Below are 14,779 nucleotides of genomic sequence, written 5' to 3'. Positions count from 1 at the left end.
CAGCTAGAACCTCATTGGGTTCATTACTATCCCAGAAGACTCTTAGGCTTATATGCAGGGGCTTCCGATACGGTATGCATTGTCCCGCCAATGCGTGAGGCTGGCCGATGCAAATAACGAGCTGTAGACCGCACTCATTCTTTGAGGACGCCCATTCCGAGGTGCAAAGACAGGCTCAAGCGGAGGTCGATCATGTGTAAGAGTGCAGTCTGAAACTGTGTCTGTTAGCATCAAGCGCAATTGAGTACGCGATATGCGCGTTGCTCACCGCTCCTTCTCGGCCCTCGTCTCCTCGCTAAGCTCGGTCTTGACGGCCTTCTCGTTTCGCGCCTCTCGCATGCGATCTTCCCAGCTTTTCGACTGTATGGCGTCTGGGAGCAGCGTGCGGCTATAGGAGTTATAAGAGTGAGACATAGAAATTCATGGGGTATGGTATGTGAGGCGGTCCACAGATATTGTCGCTGATTTGGATTGTTTCCATGGCTTGCCGATACACGACCGGCTGCAGAGTGGGTGAGACTCGAGAGCAAGTGCGGAGGCCTCAGGCTGATCTGTGGTTTGGAGGATGGACGGCCCCGCCTTCCGGTCCCGGTGGTAGCTAGCGCGGGACCGCCGGGCCGGCGGGCTCCCGGCCCGCCCTTGGTGTCGATCTCGCTCAGGAGTTACCTCGCTCGCTCGGGCGTACTTATAGGACGGATTCGAGGATGGCGATGGGTCCATCCGCTGCACGTTGCACCACCGCGCCTTGCACCAAGAGAACACCACAATGTCGACCGAAATGAAGAAGCTCAACTTGCTGATGTGTGAGTATCGACACTTCGTGTATTCGCCGAGTGAGCTCACGAACACTTTCATTTCCGCGCAGGTGGTACTGTGCGTGTGCTCCCATCCTGAGCATGGGTCATCGATTGACATCTTATTGCGCCGATCAGGGAGAGTATACCACAGGATGGACTGGGTCGGGAGCATCGAAGTCGGACAAGAAGGTGAGCCGCATTGTATGAGATCTCTGTGCGGGTTGTTCACTAATTGATCTACGTAGATTGGGGTAAGAATGGCTGTTCGTGAACGCCCCGTTTTCAACTGATCTCGGGATAGGTCATTGGTTTGACCCTGTTCGATCTTCGGAGATTGGGAAAGGTCGACAAGCTGGGCATGGTCGGAGTGAACGGATCTAAGTTCCCTGCTATCCGGACCCACTTGCAAGAGAACATCGGAAATGTCTACAAGGACATTGACACTACGTAAGCCTTCGCTTCTTTTCGCTTGTGTGTTGCTCATTCGCATCTAGTTTCGATGCCTTCCCGAGGAAGACAATTGACCCGAGGCCTGTAAGTCGTCGACTTCACGGGCCCCGGAAGCTAATATTGACTCCCCCACCACCGTGACATAGACAAGACTGCAATTGACAAGTTGTCTCCCGGGGATGCTGTTGTTATCTTCACTCCAGACAGTGAGTCCAAACGGTCTTTCTAGACTTTGCCGCTCAATAATATCTAGGCACACATTATCCTATTGCCCGCTATGCTATTGAGCACGGCCTTCATGTACTGGTCACGAAGCCTGCCGTGCAGCTACTTCCTCACCACGTCGAACTGATTGAATTGGCCAAGAAGCAAACGTCGTCTGCTTCGTCGAGCACCACAAAAGGTATGCCAGTGCGCTTGACGAGACGCGATATGAATGAGAAGGCTCATCCAATAATCTCGCAGGTTTGACCCAGTGTACAGCGACGCGAGAGCAAGGGCAGGCGCTCTCGGTGAATTCAACTTCTTCAGCGCATGGATGAGTCAGCCGAAAGCCAGCTGGAGACGTTCCGCGCATGGGCGGGGAAGGACTCGGACATCAGGTCGGTCTAGCAGCGGTGCATGATGTTGCGTCGCACTCATTGCCAAATTATAGCTACTACCTGTCTTCTCACCACATCGATATCCACTGCTGGATCATGCAAGGGAAGGCGGTCCCTACTCGCGTCGTAGCGAGTGCGGCGACCGGCATTGCTACGAGCGAGCCGTACAATTGTGTCCTCAGACGGAGGACACGATTACCCTGCTTGTAGACTGGCAGTCCCTCAGCAGCTCAAGCACAAGGGCACGGCGGTGTACACGGCGTCTGGACGGCGCCGCTCAAGTCCGGAGTGCACTCTGCCCAGCACTGGTACTACATGGCGGAGAAGGTTAGCATCTTTCGACCAATCGGCTTTAAGCGGACATTCAGCGGACGTACAGGGTGAAATCAACGTCGACCAAGCGCACCGTGGCTACGACATGTCCAGGATGAGACAGGGAAGGCTTGGTACAACCCCTTCTAGTGCGCAGTGTCCTCCTACGTTCATCTCCAGCGGCTAACATTGTACCAAGCATGAAATATTCGCCTTCTGAGAGCGGCCACTTCGACGGCCAGCGCGGTTACGGCTACGTGTCCATCGAGAAGTTTGTTGACGCCGCTCGAAGCGTCAATGCTGGGCAGGTGCAGCCGGCAGAATTCGATGCGCACGGCCTTCCGACGATCTCGAACACCGTGCTGACCACAGCCATCTTGCACGCCGGCCGTATCAGCCTGGATGAGAAGCGGCCCGTAAATATCAAGCACGCTGACGGACAGTGGTCGCTGGAGTAGGCGTTGCGCTGCGGCCTTACAGTACCGGCGCAACTGTCTCGGTGGCGTACATAGCGCCTTTTGGTGAAAAGAAGAAGCGCATGTACTGCCGTGTATGTAGCACCCATCGAGACTGTTGTGCGTTTTCATGCAATGTACTTGTGCCTGTTGACTGTTCAAAAGCGTCATCGTAAACCTGTGGTCATATATAACCAAGAACCTCTACATGCAAGCCGTCAAACACCTTCCCAAGACAGCGCGTCGGCAGCATACAGGGCCCGTACAGCGAATGAAACATTGCATCGCAGTGGTCCATGGTCCGCACAGGATCATTCATTCATATCTGCGTTTGTACGGCATGGGTGAGAGTAAATCACGACAGAACCGGCCACCCCAAAGACAAAGCCTGATGAAGCCCGAGGCCCGGGATGGCGACCCTCATCGAGCGCGAGATTGCACCGCTCCTCGCCATCGCGCCGGGCAGACCGCTCCCGGGCCTGGTCCCATGTCCGCGCGCAATAATGTGGCAGCCCCAAGTTATGCAGACATCACCGCACACGTCGTCGGGACCTGACCTATAGTGCCATCTCTGTATCTCCGCAAGTCACATAGTACGTCGAGGCTGTGTCTCCGCCCATATGGACTATTAGCTCACCCTAGTAACGTGGAAGTGTTCTTTGATTCGGACAGGCGGACGTTCCCCGGATCCTGCAGCGGCGTAGCATCACTGCATACCGCACGAAGCGGCGTGAGCCTAAGCCATACCGAGCACTGCGGCTCCCGCCGATTCGTCCAGTTTCCAAAGGGTTCTCACTACCTTGTGGGCCATCTTCAGACGAGAGGGAGGTCTCTGATAATAATCGGATTGATTGGAATGCTACTGCGTAATGTAGGACGGGAATGCGCGGGACAATGAGTAGCCCTTCAGGCTCGTGCGGGGATGAGACGACAGTTGTATGGAGACTCGGGGGAGATGATGCAACATTGACGATACGCTAGGGAAGGAGGAAGGGATGAAGAAGATACTATTGGTTCGACACGGAGAGATAAAGAGGAAGGGGATGCTGACTGACCGCAAATAAATTCGGGGAGGAAGAGAGGAAAGTACTTTGTACAATAATGCTGAAGAATAAAGTAGAACGAAAGGGGAGTTAAAAGGATAGGGAGCCTGTCGAGCTCATCGCGTAAGGCGATCGGATGGTGCGCAGTAGAGTGAGGAATGCATAGTGTAACAACCGACAATGAGTGTGTTGACGGAGAGTTCGTTGGACGAGCAGACAAGAGCGTCCGGAACCCGTACAAGCCGACGAGGTCGACACGACGCGGAGGGACTCCGGCGAAGGCAGAGGAAAGGAAGCTGTCCTTGAGATATTCGTACACCGACAATTGCGTACACGTCGCGCAACGTAGAGTGTTGCCCCTCCAGGACGACCTTGTCCTGACTTGTACAGGCGTCTGCTTCGACGTTGTGTGATGATGAGACGATGGAAGGAAGAGATTGCAGAGAGAGGGATGCATGCATGATGATTGAGAGATTGCGAGAGAAGAGACTGCGCTTGATATGCCGATGACCGACGTGTATGGTATGTTGGTGGTACATTTTTGCGTTTGCTGCGACGGAAAGCTTTTACAACCTTATACACCAGGCTCGCGCTGAGACCAGGTTCGACAACGAGTACAGTTGGCAGGTCATGAGACAGCCGCCGTACGAGGGGACACCAGGTTCAGACTGTGTAGAGCTTGTCGTCCAAACTTGAGATAGTCCTGGGGCAGGAACTGCTCCGGCGCAGGCTCCACGTATTGCTTGTTGAGTACGGGTTCAAACGTCGGGGACGGCACGTTCTCCTTGTCGTCAGACATCATGGCGTCCGAGAGCATCGAACTCGAGAAGACGTCGCTCGAGAACGTTGGGCTCGTCGGTGTTACCGGCATGTCGTCGGACAGATCTGAGGCCGTTGTCGACACACTCATCGGCGTGGACGCCTTCGACGAGTAATGACGAACCGGTGTCATAGGGAGGGGAGCGAGGGGCTGTCGATGGAACCGCTTGCCTTCGAGGTAGTATTGCACGACTGATGTCGATGCCTTTGAGAAGAATGCGTACGAGTATTTTTTGACCAGTATCTTGGACAAGTCCTCGACGTGTTGCGAGAGTCGTTGATCCAGGAGGTCGACGACCTGAAGGCATTCTTCTGTCTCCTCGAAGAAACGGCGTGGCTTCCCGCTCAGGAAACGAGCAAGAGTGAGGGAGCCCAAGGCAATACTCGAGGGCGAAAACTCGCAGAATTCCCGATGAAAGAGTGTGATCTCCATCAAAAATCGAGCGACGTGTTGGATTTTCGCGTCTTCCAAGCACGGAGTACAGCACATGAGCCGTAGCCAGGCTTCTGCCGTAGGATGCCCGAGGGTCCATTGGATCGTCGACAGAACATGCTGCTCCATTTGGATGAACGCAGATTCGTCGTAGGTGTCCTGGCAGATGTGCGCCAGGTCCGACACGGTAGGTACGCGCTCCTTCGCATCCTCGAACTTCGCCGCAATCCACAGCGCCGCGCAACCGACCAACTGATAGTGCTTGACGTACACAATACGCCTCGAGACGTAGCGGTCGATAATGTTCAGAGTGAGGTATAACGTTTCCGGACGGAGGCGGAACGTAAAGTGGATTTCGACGAGGAAGTCGACGAGGCATGGTCGCATGTGCCACCGAATCTCCGGTTGTTGGTCCATTGATTGCATGGAAACTGCGGTGCAGTTCTACGAACAGGCGAAGAGGGTCAGCGAACAACGCCACTCGCGCAGTGGAGCACTATTACTGACCTCCATTTCATGCATATACCGACGAATCTCTTCGCGGTACTCTTCCTCCAAGTAGATGCCGTCCCTTCGCATCAGGAGAAGCTGCATTTGCCTCTGCCGCTGCGAGATGAGCTCGGCTTTGACAGCACGCGGGGTCTTCCGGACCGCGCCTAGAGGGATGTAGACGGGTGATGACTGTTTGCGAGACTTGGAAACGCCATGGGGGGAGGGACGCTTCTTGAGATAGGCAGAATGCCGGGAGGCCCGGGAGGACGAAGGCAGGACGTCTTTCATATCGACAGATGGAGAGGCTGTAACCGATGAAGACAAGGGTAGGTTGGCGCGGCTGCTGGGCATCGTGGAGGCACGGTCAGCTTCCGAGTCCCTATGTACAGACGAACCAGGCATGACTAGAGAGCGAGAGGAAAGGGGAAGGGCGTGACCTCCTGCAGCACCCGGAAACGGGAGGTGGCCGCCAGCTGGTGGAAGCAGAGAGGCGTGGTTCAACGGAGACGAGCTCGTACGCGCGGAGACGAACACCAGCCGTCGCCGTCCGGGTGGCCCCCGCCGCCGGGGGCGTGACGAGGGTGGGCGGGGACGGCCACATCGCTCGCGCTCCAGTCACGTCGCGTAGGGCGACGGCGCGTCCGATCGTTATGCAGCCGATTGCAGGGACGGCATGATCGACGCGGCGTGCACCACAAGACACGTCGAGGCGTGAAGGCGGCGGCAGGAAGACAGGATGTGAAGAAAGACGACTCACTTGTTGTGGGAATGTGATCATGCGACAACGGCGGTGCGTGGTGGGGACAGAGGACGGAGAGACGGAGACTGGAAAGCTAGAGAGAGGAAACGGTCGTCAGCGTGGATGTTCGTGAGTATGGTAGAGGAGGTCGTGAGTCGCTGGGGCTGGCGAGGTCGACGAGGGAAAGAGAGAGAAGGCGTGGACGAATGTGCTATGAGGGATCCGGGCTGCCGGGACGGTTGCACGGCGAAATAAATGACCTAACAATCCGAAATGCGAACGGAAACTGAAATATACAAGGTCGCGATGTGACGGCAGCGACTGCGTGTTACACATAATCAAATGCCTATATCGGCCTGATCGCCCGCGCCATCTGATGCATCATGGTCTCTGTCTACGCGGGCCCTCTCACCTGAGCGTCGGATCGAGCAGCAAAGGGGAATATGCACAGGACGAAGCAAAGGAGCACGCCGTCGCTCAGGAAGGTAAAAGGCGGGCGAAAAGGCCAGAAAAAGGGAACAATGGGACCGGCCACGCGAGCAAACGCAGGCGGCAAGTCGAGCGTCCGGGCCAGGCGGAGGCACGCGGGCGCCTCGGGACAAGGATAAGATCGAGATTGCGCCGCTGCACCGGATCCCCGCCATCTCCCCATTGAGAGTTCCCACGCCCCACGTTTCTCGACGCCGCCCCTGCGAGTGACGTAGGCGTGTCTCGCTGGCTTACCTCGTGCGGTCGCTCCAACTGCGTGTCCGTCGAGAGAGTCTGCTCGCCCAGCATCAGTCCGCGTCCGCCACGCCCGAGTGCCTGTGCTCACCGGCAATGGTCTTGCCTGTCTGCGACCTGCAAAATGTCTGCCCGTCCGTCAGCACTCCAGCCTCGGCCAATCGATAGCAAGAACATCGTCTGCGCCCGGCGATGTCCTTCACACCGCCGCCATCGTCTTCACATCGACATCGCCGCATCGTCGAACCACAGCGCGCGCTCTTCACAAACTGTCCAGCCTTCACATCGACATCGACACCGACACCGCGCCTCGCATGGCGCAGACCTTCCAGCCTTCCATCGACAACGGGTGAACTCACATTCGGAATGCTTGCGAGTTAGCTTTATTCTTGCGGCGACCGGTGGCCCAACGAAAAGACTGGAATTATGGCGAACCTTGGTATTATTGGCAGACGGGCGGGGCGGGCGATGCGGACCAAGAGAGGGACTGAGTCGGACAAACGAGAGACTACGGGCAGCAGTGTGCCGGTTCTAGGTGTACGGGGCGGACGGAGACGCGAGCGAGGCGACGAATCGGAGGGGAGGCGACTGCTTCGAGGAGCAAGGGCGCGGTCCCACGCTGACCGTTGCTTCGCCCGACGCTACCACGAGCGGGCCACTGAGGCTGTCGGTGGTGGGGTCGACGAGGAGGAGGGGCTGGATGACTGTCCGCTCACTGTGAAGACAGTCTTGAAGCTCGAGCTGAGACGTCGGGTGTGGATGGCCAAGTGCTAACACACCGCTGCGGCGTGTATCAGGCTGTCTCGCTCTCGTTTACGGATATCTCAGAGCCAGGCTCCCGCGGACGCAGTGCCTATTGGCCCGTGTATGGGTTCTCACTCGCACCTCAACACGTTGTCTGCCTGCAGGCATTGCCGGACTGATCGCCAGTGCCACTTTAGGTGATTTAGGTAAACTCCCCGCTTGCTGTCGTCCAAGCTCCTCCACCATCGCTGTCTCCCCGCTGTGTCCAGCGCCCAGCGACCATTCCGCCACCGACGGTCGGCGCGAGTGCGCGACCACCGCTGTAGGCCGTCGCCCTACAAATTCACCTGTGGTTCTAGGACTCATCACCGACCGCACTGTGCACCAGGAACACCTCTCGGCGGGCGCTGGGCCATCTCCTCGTGGCCGCAGGCAGTGCGCACACTCCAATCGCGGCTCGCGTTGCGAATGCGAGCGATGGGATAACCTTCCGAGGAGCGCCTTGATGTACAAGATGGCATCGAGGCCAGGCCTCCTTCACATCGGAATGCCCGAGCAGCGAAGCTCTCCCATCATTTACTCTTATCTGCCTTCATCGTAACGCTCGTATCCCACCTGACTGGGGAGTCAGTGCGATTGTGCAGGGCCGCCTGACGTACGCTTGACGTCCACAGATTATTTTCAAGTCAAGCTGACGGTCAGTCCGGCCGACACGAGCCCCCGACGCGCTACGGCTGCGACCAGCGTTAGCTGGGGCCGTCTTGCTCGCCGGGGAGGTCAACGGTACGCCTAGCATGATCCCCGGGAAACGTCTCGGACGTTACGGCGCGCGATGGACAGTTCAAGAGTCGGATTGCCGCCACACGTCGCGCCGGCCCCGGCGAAGACAGTGAACCGCACTCCCAGACTGAAGCTTGGCCGTGGCAGATGGCACGTCGTGCCATGATACGTCGTCGCCCAGCATATCGCCAGGGACGTCCAGCATGCTGCTTAAGTAGTAATTGATCAACCCCTCCTTTAGCGTTCCTACTTACAGACACAATAAGGCGGATAAGAGCGCACATTATCCGCCATCAAGGGCCTCGTATGATGCCTTCATTTTAGATAAAGAGTAGCCAATGGTCGGCCTACAGCTGTCGCAGGAAGTTAAGCTTGGTAACGAGGACGGATGCTCCGACTTGTTCTTAGCTTCGACGTCGTAATACGTCCGACAGGCGTGTAACTCCAGCAGCGCTGAGGAATTCAACGGCGTAGGTCTCCGCCGCCTCACCCCCCATGTCGGCGCACTGCTCATTCCAGTCAAAGCGCTGTGGGATGTGCAGGTGTCAATGCGATTGTAGCAATTGGCCTGCGCCCATCAGCAGCAGGTATTACAGACTTGGCGGTAGCGGCGCCGATCGAAGGTCTCACAGACAGGCCCCTCACACTGACGCATGGCTGCGGCCGAAGTCTTGGGTAATTTCATGGAGAAGATGTCTCTGGCGAAGGCCGGGCGAAGAGCGTCCGGGAGCAGTTTGAGGGGACGCAAGAGCGGAGCAGTGGGCCGTCCGAATGGAGCAGCCACTGGGATACTCGGATTTCTGCATCCGCACCGCCGGGTCCCTCTTACCCCCAAAGTGAAACCACGCTAGATGCAGATCAGATCGATCGGCACCCCCGATGGCATTACCATATCAGGCACACGTAGAGATTCACCACATATTATCTAGATCTCACATATGTACCCACTCCATGCAACCTGCGCTGGATAGCCTCTCCGACTGCGTGCAGCCATCCGCACCATGGAATGGACTCCTCTGCAGTACCTTCCCGGCGACTGCGCGCACGCCAGAACAGATGAGGATGAGGCCCACTGCGTTGCCGACTATCGTTCACAGCTCCAAGGCACGGCGTACTAGTAGTCCCTGGGCCGAAATCACCCAGAGTAACAAATCTACCAAGCCGCACCGACGCAAGCCGATGACGCACCTCATTGCACAACAACTACGTAGTCCCAGCCGACCGACGGACCCAAGGAAGAAAGCGGTATATATCGGCTCGACAATCGTCTGAAGTCCATCATCAATGGTGACTATACGTACAATATTACTGATACCAGCTGCGAACGAATGTTGGCGACTTTGCCTGGACCACAGGCCAGGGCACCCCGTATCTCAGAAAGAGAGAAGCGTTGCAGATGATGACGCACGACGATAGAGGGCGTGGGCGTCGGCTCCTGTAAGCACGACATTATACCTTCCTTTGCGTCAAATGGCACACGTATGCGCGGGAATGGACAAGACCCGCCCGACCCGACCGACAAGGAGAGCAAACTGGCATCATCTATTCCCGGTGACCGCCCATCAGGAGAGCCATCAGGTCTTGCGTGCCCTGAGCATTTCCACCAGGGAGTCCCGGTTGTTGTGCAAGGTGAGGAGGGAGCATATGGGGCATCAGATGTGACGGCAACTGCTGTTGCTGCTGCTGCTGCTGCTGGCGCATCGACATGTGCGATGGAAGCTGACCCGAGGGCCCATGCTGAGGGACGAATCCTGGGCCTTGCCCTCGCAAACCAGCACCAAGGCCGCCGCCCATCCCTCCGCCCATGCCTAGCAGCTGCGCCTGGCTGGCAGCCCTCAACTCGAGGTTGTTCTGGAGTCCCATGTTGGCCATAGAGTTGAGACCGAGGGGATTCTGCGGCGCAGGGCCGCGTAGCTGAGGACCTCCGCCGTACCCACCCATACCAGCAGCGCCGAGACCCCCGCCGCCAAGGTTGTTGAAACCGCCCTGCTGGAGGGCCGAGGCGCCATGGATGCCTCCTTGGAGACCACCGCCCATACCGCCCAGTGGACCACCCAGATACTGCGACGGATCATGCGGCGGTCTACCGCCTAGATTCGCAAGACCGGGAGGTAGGCGCTGCCCGGGTCCCCCGAGCATATTTTGGTTGGAAATCGGTGAGGGGTTTCCACGGAACTGTTGCTGCTGAAGAGGCAAGCCGCCGTTCCGGACCATGCCCGGCTGCTGAGAGTACATCGCAGGTACCGACCCAGGATATATCTGGTCGAGGTTGCGCTGCTGCTGCTGCTGCTGCAGACGGGCATTAAAATGCAGAGGGTCGTCCAATTGTTCGTTGAAGAGGACGCCGCTGGGCTCCCTGCTGCGGGATCGTGGAGGCGCAGGTCGCAGACCGGGTACCATACCGTCGGGGACAAATCTGTCGTCTATCCGGCTGTCGTACAGCGAGTCGAGATGGTTGTTTGGCGGGAAGTGCTGCTGTTGGTGGATTTGTTGCTGCATGATGTCGGTCGGGCCGTGACCGTACGAGCCACCTCCAGATGGGATGCGCCCGGACGTGGGAAGCTGAGGAGAAGCACGGTGGTTCTGACAGATGTTGTTAACGTCAAGGAGATGTGATAAACCCGTCTACGACATACCTGTGCTGAATTTTGCAACATGGCGAAGATATCTTCCATGGTCCTGGTATCGCCATTGCCATTGATTCCTCCGTTCAAGCCCATACCTCCCTGACGAGGATCAGGAATTTGCGCGTTGGAGGGGAAGCCCGCCATGCCAGACATCTTCCTATTTGCCACAGGAGGCGCATCCCTGGTTTTCGAGTCGAAGAACTTGGCGAAGCGGCTGCCTTTGCCCGTTGCATAATTCGCATTTGCGAGCTCTAGAGAACTTGGGGAACTCAGGTCGCCATAAGAAGGACCGACGTCATTAGCAAGACCAAGGCCTGCTCGATCGTGTAGGGATGCACGGCGTAGGTCGCCCATCTGACCCAGCATCTGGCCCTCATGGAATTCGTCGAACTGGCCGGACACTTGAGACATACTACTGTGAGGCGAGAAACTCCGTTGCATTCGTGGCCCATCGAGAGGGTTGTGCCTCCCGTTGTGGAAGAGATGAGGTTCGCCACCGAGACCAGGAACGGCCTCGGGCAGCATGGAGGGATTCGAGGTAGGGGGCATGTTTGACGCTCTCTGAGGGACACCTGGCGGTGGCAGTTGGGTAGCAGGGGAGTCGAGACCTTGCAGGCTCTTCGAGGGTATAGGCTCGGGACCAAGAGACCCCGGCTGAGCACGAGAACCAAAGGCGAGAAGGCGGGAGCCGGTAGGGGGGTTGAAAGTGGAAGGACTAGATACGTTTGACGATGACGCATCGAAGGAGGATGCATTGGACAGGGATGGCGGTGCGGCAACACCTGGTGGTGGAGGGAGTGTTGATGTTGCACGAGAAGCAAGGACCCTCGATCCTTCGGGCGGTGGATCAAGCGACGAGGATTTGGCTGACGCAGAGGGCGAGACAGTCTCGGCAGAGGTAGAGGGAATCAGCACGGAGAGCAATGATTGCGAGCCGTCAGGAATGGTCGCAGACTTCGTTAGCGACAGCCCGTCTGCATGCGCGCGGTTGATAATAGCCTGTGTTTCGTCGACTACACTTTGAGATGGCGCATTAATGCTTGCTGCGGTTAAACCTAAAGTCACATAAGAGTCTTGCGTGCTGCGAACAACATGGCGTACGGACCTAAGGACGACAAGCTCTGTTCTAGAGCGGTCTGTGGGACAGTGTTCTCCTTTGAGTGTTGCTCGTTCTCTTTTTTCTCTGCTTCTCGCTTCATCATAAGCTTGAATAGCTGTATCTCGTCGAGTTGGCTTTCCGGCTGAGTGGGGGCCGCAGATGTTGGAGACGACTTCACGTCATCAAATGTTTTCGCCGCGGCGACCGCCTCGCTCTCCTTCTCCTGACGTTCCTTCTCCTTCATGCCTTTCTTCCAAGCTTGAATGCCGTCCAACTCGCCGTCCACACTCTGTCCGCCAAGAATACCCCCTCCAGACGTTGTAGGCACGTACGTTTCCATCCATGCGGGCTCAGCCTCTTTCTCGCGTTCCCGCCTGTCCTCCCGTTCCTTGCCCTCATCTGCGGCACCCACGCGCCGGTCTCGTGCCGCGCCCCGTCTCGGTCGAGCATCTTCTGAAGGCCGTTCCCTGTCCCTGTCTTCATGCCTATCCCAGCGCTCACGCTCACGCCTGGCTGCCATTCGTTCATCACGTCTACCATCATCCCTCCAACGCCTAGGGTCGTCATCGGTGTCTCGGTCGGAGTCTCTAGGACGGTAACGGTCACCACGTGGATAAGGCTCATCGCGATCCCGGTCGCCGCGGTTGTAGAAGTCGTCCCAGTCGCGGCGATTATCATCTCGTTCTCGGCGGGGATAGTCTTCTTTGTCTCTGCGGGGTTCATCACGGTCGTCCCCACGTCTGTCACGAGGTCTATCGCGGTCTCTGTCGCGCTCATCGCGATCGCGCCTAGTGGATGGCTCGCGCCTAGACCGAGAAGAATCCCGGACTCTCGACCTCGGTCTGTCGCGAATGTCACGGTCTCTGCGAGATGCATCAGAGCCTATGCATACGGTGAGCAGGTCAGAGACTATTGTGCCATGGCTACGATGAACTTACGATCATCCCTCCCCGACCGTGGCGCATCAGATCCTGTGCCATTGTCAGACCGAATTCTTGGCTAAGAAACAGCTCACTTACCCCTTCGCCAGTCATCAGCGCTCTCTCCAATTTTACGCTTTGTCGGCTCTCGGCCTTCGGCGCGTCGAGTAGTCAAACTGGAGCCTTGAGCCTGTCCTGCGCGGGCTGGCGTGGTCGATGCTAGATGAGGAGCAGAATCGCGTTCTTTTCCGCGCAAACCTGAGACTGAAGACGATAATGCGAGGCGGTCACGATCCCATTTGTCCGAGAGCTGTTAAGGACGGTCGACGATCATTCATAGTGGCTGAAGAACCGCACTCACGTTTCGCAGCCGCTCTTGACCCTCTCTGTCCCTCATATCACGCTCGCGTTCTCGTTCGGAATCCCTGTCCTTGTCACGATCATTCGTGCGGAGTGACTGATGTCTGAAGTTGCCCATCTGGGATGGCTGGGAGAGTCCTGAGCGGAACGACGGACGAGAGTTATCTAGCCGCATGTAAGTGACATGGTGAACCAAGGAACTAATGGTGAAAGGAATGCCATCATACCGGTGTCTTCGGCATCTCGCCGGAAGCTAGAGGATAGATACCCTGGTCAGGGTCGACAGCGTTTCGGTAATTATACAGTATTCACCGTCGCTCTCTGCCGTTGGTAAGAGGGCTAGGAATTTCATTATCCTTCTTGGCACTGGCTTGTTGTTCGTTCCAATCACTGAGAGCAGCATTAGTTGCGGTCGCTCCCTCGAGGATAGGCCTACGCACCCGAACCATTCTTTCAAAGACGGCATGCCTTTAGGCGGTTTGACAAGGGGAGAATCGCGAAGATACATGGCCTGTGACCGGGTGTAGACTCGGAGCGGACTATGGGAGATGCGCTCGCTTTTGCTCGTCGATGTGTCGCCAGAGTCCGTGGCTTGCACGGAGACCTGCGCCACGCGCTCAACAAGATCGCTGATTGCGGCATCTGGTGAAGGAGGAATGTGTGTTTCGTCTTCTTTGGAGGAGTCTGCGGGGGCGGAGGCCATGGTGGATGGAGAGCAGAGGAGGTGGTGGCGGCAGTCAAGGCACAGTACGCGCAGATCCGGCGCTTGAGTCCGTCGCGGCCAGCAAACGCGGCACTTGAAACTTGTCAGGCGGAGACGCCCTCGCTCGTCCTCCAGCCAGCTCTTGTGCCCTCCTGCGATGCGCAACCCGACTCTCAGACACTTCATTCTGCAGCAAAGAGTATTGACACTCTATCGGCAGGCAGTGCGCGCCACGCGATGTACGTCTTCCGCCTCTCTGCACCAACAGCGCGATGTAAGCATCTCAGATATACCGGATTCTAACGCCCGCAAAGAAACGGTTGCATGGATTCGGGGCGAATTTGAGCGGAATCGAGGCTTAGACGATGTGGTTCGTCTCTTTACGAATGCTACTTTCGAAGTCACCGGTGTTCATCATACTTGTAGCACGCTATAGAAGAGAAGCTTGCTTCTGGGCGACGGGAGCTCAAGCAAATACTGCCCTTCCTGCCGCCTCCCGTTCCTCGGAGGCCATAACGCTGTGCGTCAGGGCATCGGAATGCAAACAGTCTATGTTTGTCTTGTTGTTGCGTAAGTAGCTATCTTCTCATTAATCGTCAACCACATAACTGTGAGCACCCCGCTGAGCATTCTCGCTGCGATTTCCGATGTCCCCAATGTTGCGCTCGGTCCTTCGAGCGA

At 57.1% G+C, this 14,779-nt stretch overlaps 6 protein-coding genes across 6 annotated transcripts; 2 read left to right on the top strand and 4 right to left on the bottom strand.

The window, feature by feature from the left end:
• Positions 1 to 29: 29 nt before the first annotated feature.
• On the bottom strand, positions 30 to 551 carry B0H18DRAFT_971411 (uncharacterized protein). Its single transcript, XM_048043792.1, has 2 exons — positions 269 to 551; positions 30 to 215 (listed from the first exon to the last, which is right to left on the bottom strand). Exons 1-2 carry the CDS (start codon positions 412 to 414, stop codon positions 191 to 193), a joined length of 171 nt encoding a protein of 56 aa, XP_047900695.1. The 5' UTR covers positions 415 to 551; the 3' UTR covers positions 30 to 190.
• Positions 552 to 766: 215 nt separating this feature from the next.
• Positions 767 to 2,619, top strand: B0H18DRAFT_1081734 (uncharacterized protein; the record flags this gene model as incomplete). Its single annotated transcript, XM_048031433.1, has 13 exons — positions 767 to 868; positions 933 to 986; positions 1,099 to 1,244; positions 1,292 to 1,331; positions 1,399 to 1,453; positions 1,501 to 1,621; positions 1,713 to 1,759; positions 1,795 to 1,849; positions 1,903 to 2,021; positions 2,085 to 2,176; positions 2,229 to 2,256; positions 2,286 to 2,310; positions 2,361 to 2,619. 13 exons carry the CDS (start codon positions 767 to 769, stop codon positions 2,617 to 2,619), a joined length of 1,143 nt encoding a protein of 380 aa, XP_047900694.1.
• Positions 2,620 to 4,287: 1,668 nt separating this feature from the next.
• Positions 4,288 to 5,691, bottom strand: B0H18DRAFT_867265 (cyclin; the record flags this gene model as incomplete). The annotated part of the gene is made up of 2 exons (XM_048039848.1): positions 4,288 to 5,355; positions 5,419 to 5,691. The coding sequence occupies 2 exons, from the start codon at positions 5,689 to 5,691 to the stop codon at positions 4,288 to 4,290; spliced, it is 1,341 nt and encodes a 446-aa protein (XP_047900693.1).
• Positions 5,692 to 6,422: 731 nt separating this feature from the next.
• B0H18DRAFT_202855 (uncharacterized protein) lies at positions 6,423 to 7,197 on the bottom strand. Its single transcript, XM_048037097.1, has 2 exons — positions 6,957 to 7,197; positions 6,423 to 6,904 (listed from the first exon to the last, which is right to left on the bottom strand). Exons 1-2 carry the CDS (start codon positions 7,102 to 7,104, stop codon positions 6,537 to 6,539), a joined length of 516 nt encoding a protein of 171 aa, XP_047900692.1. The 5' UTR covers positions 7,105 to 7,197; the 3' UTR covers positions 6,423 to 6,536.
• Positions 7,198 to 9,931: 2,734 nt separating this feature from the next.
• Positions 9,932 to 14,098, bottom strand: B0H18DRAFT_1113418 (uncharacterized protein; the record flags this gene model as incomplete). The annotated part of the gene is made up of 10 exons (XM_048032949.1): positions 9,932 to 10,972; positions 11,026 to 12,071; positions 12,122 to 12,489; positions 12,528 to 12,978; positions 13,054 to 13,086; positions 13,135 to 13,345; positions 13,397 to 13,560; positions 13,623 to 13,648; positions 13,708 to 13,785; positions 13,836 to 14,098. 10 exons carry the CDS (start codon positions 14,096 to 14,098, stop codon positions 9,932 to 9,934), a joined length of 3,681 nt encoding a protein of 1,226 aa, XP_047900691.1.
• Positions 14,099 to 14,214: 116 nt separating this feature from the next.
• On the top strand, positions 14,215 to 14,725 carry B0H18DRAFT_971387 (complex 1 protein-domain-containing protein). The gene is made up of 3 exons (XM_048043791.1): positions 14,215 to 14,337; positions 14,386 to 14,468; positions 14,525 to 14,725. Exons 1-3 carry the CDS (start codon positions 14,256 to 14,258, stop codon positions 14,612 to 14,614), a joined length of 255 nt encoding a protein of 84 aa, XP_047900690.1. The 5' UTR covers positions 14,215 to 14,255; the 3' UTR covers positions 14,615 to 14,725.
• The last annotated feature ends 54 nt before the right edge of the window (positions 14,726 to 14,779 follow it).

Source organism: Fomitopsis serialis (genome assembly GCF_022376445.1).
Source record: "Fomitopsis serialis strain Sig1Antser10 chromosome Unknown B0H18scaffold_2, whole genome shotgun sequence".
NCBI classification, from domain to species: Eukaryota; Fungi; Basidiomycota; class Agaricomycetes; order Polyporales; family Fomitopsidaceae; genus Fomitopsis; species Fomitopsis serialis.
Note: the sequence above shows the minus strand (reverse complement) of the source record. Positions and strands in the feature narration are given on the sequence as shown.

Excerpts from the sequence above, each read along its gene's own strand:
- B0H18DRAFT_971411 (XM_048043792.1), bottom strand. The coding sequence starts at position 414 with ATGTCTCACTCTTATAACTCCTATAGCCGCACGCTGCTCCCAGACGCC. Across the intron at positions 216-268 it reads ACGAGGGCCGAGAAGGAGCG|TTTCAGACTGCACTCTTACA; the intron begins GTGAGCAACGCG and ends TAACAGACACAG.
- B0H18DRAFT_202855 (XM_048037097.1), bottom strand. The coding sequence starts at position 7,104 with ATGCGGCGATGTCGATGTGAAGACGATGGCGGCGGTGTGAAGGACATC. Across the intron at positions 6,905-6,956 it reads GACAGGCAAGACCATTGCCG|ACTCTCTCGACGGACACGCA; the intron begins GTGAGCACAGGC and ends CTGGGCGAGCAG.
- B0H18DRAFT_971387 (XM_048043791.1), top strand. The coding sequence starts at position 14,256 with ATGCGCAACCCGACTCTCAGACACTTCATTCTGCAGCAAAGAGTATTG. Across the intron at positions 14,338-14,385 it reads GGCAGTGCGCGCCACGCGAT|ATATACCGGATTCTAACGCC; the intron begins GTACGTCTTCCG and ends TAAGCATCTCAG. Across the intron at positions 14,469-14,524 it reads ATCGAGGCTTAGACGATGTG|CACGCTATAGAAGAGAAGCT; the intron begins GTTCGTCTCTTT and ends TCATACTTGTAG.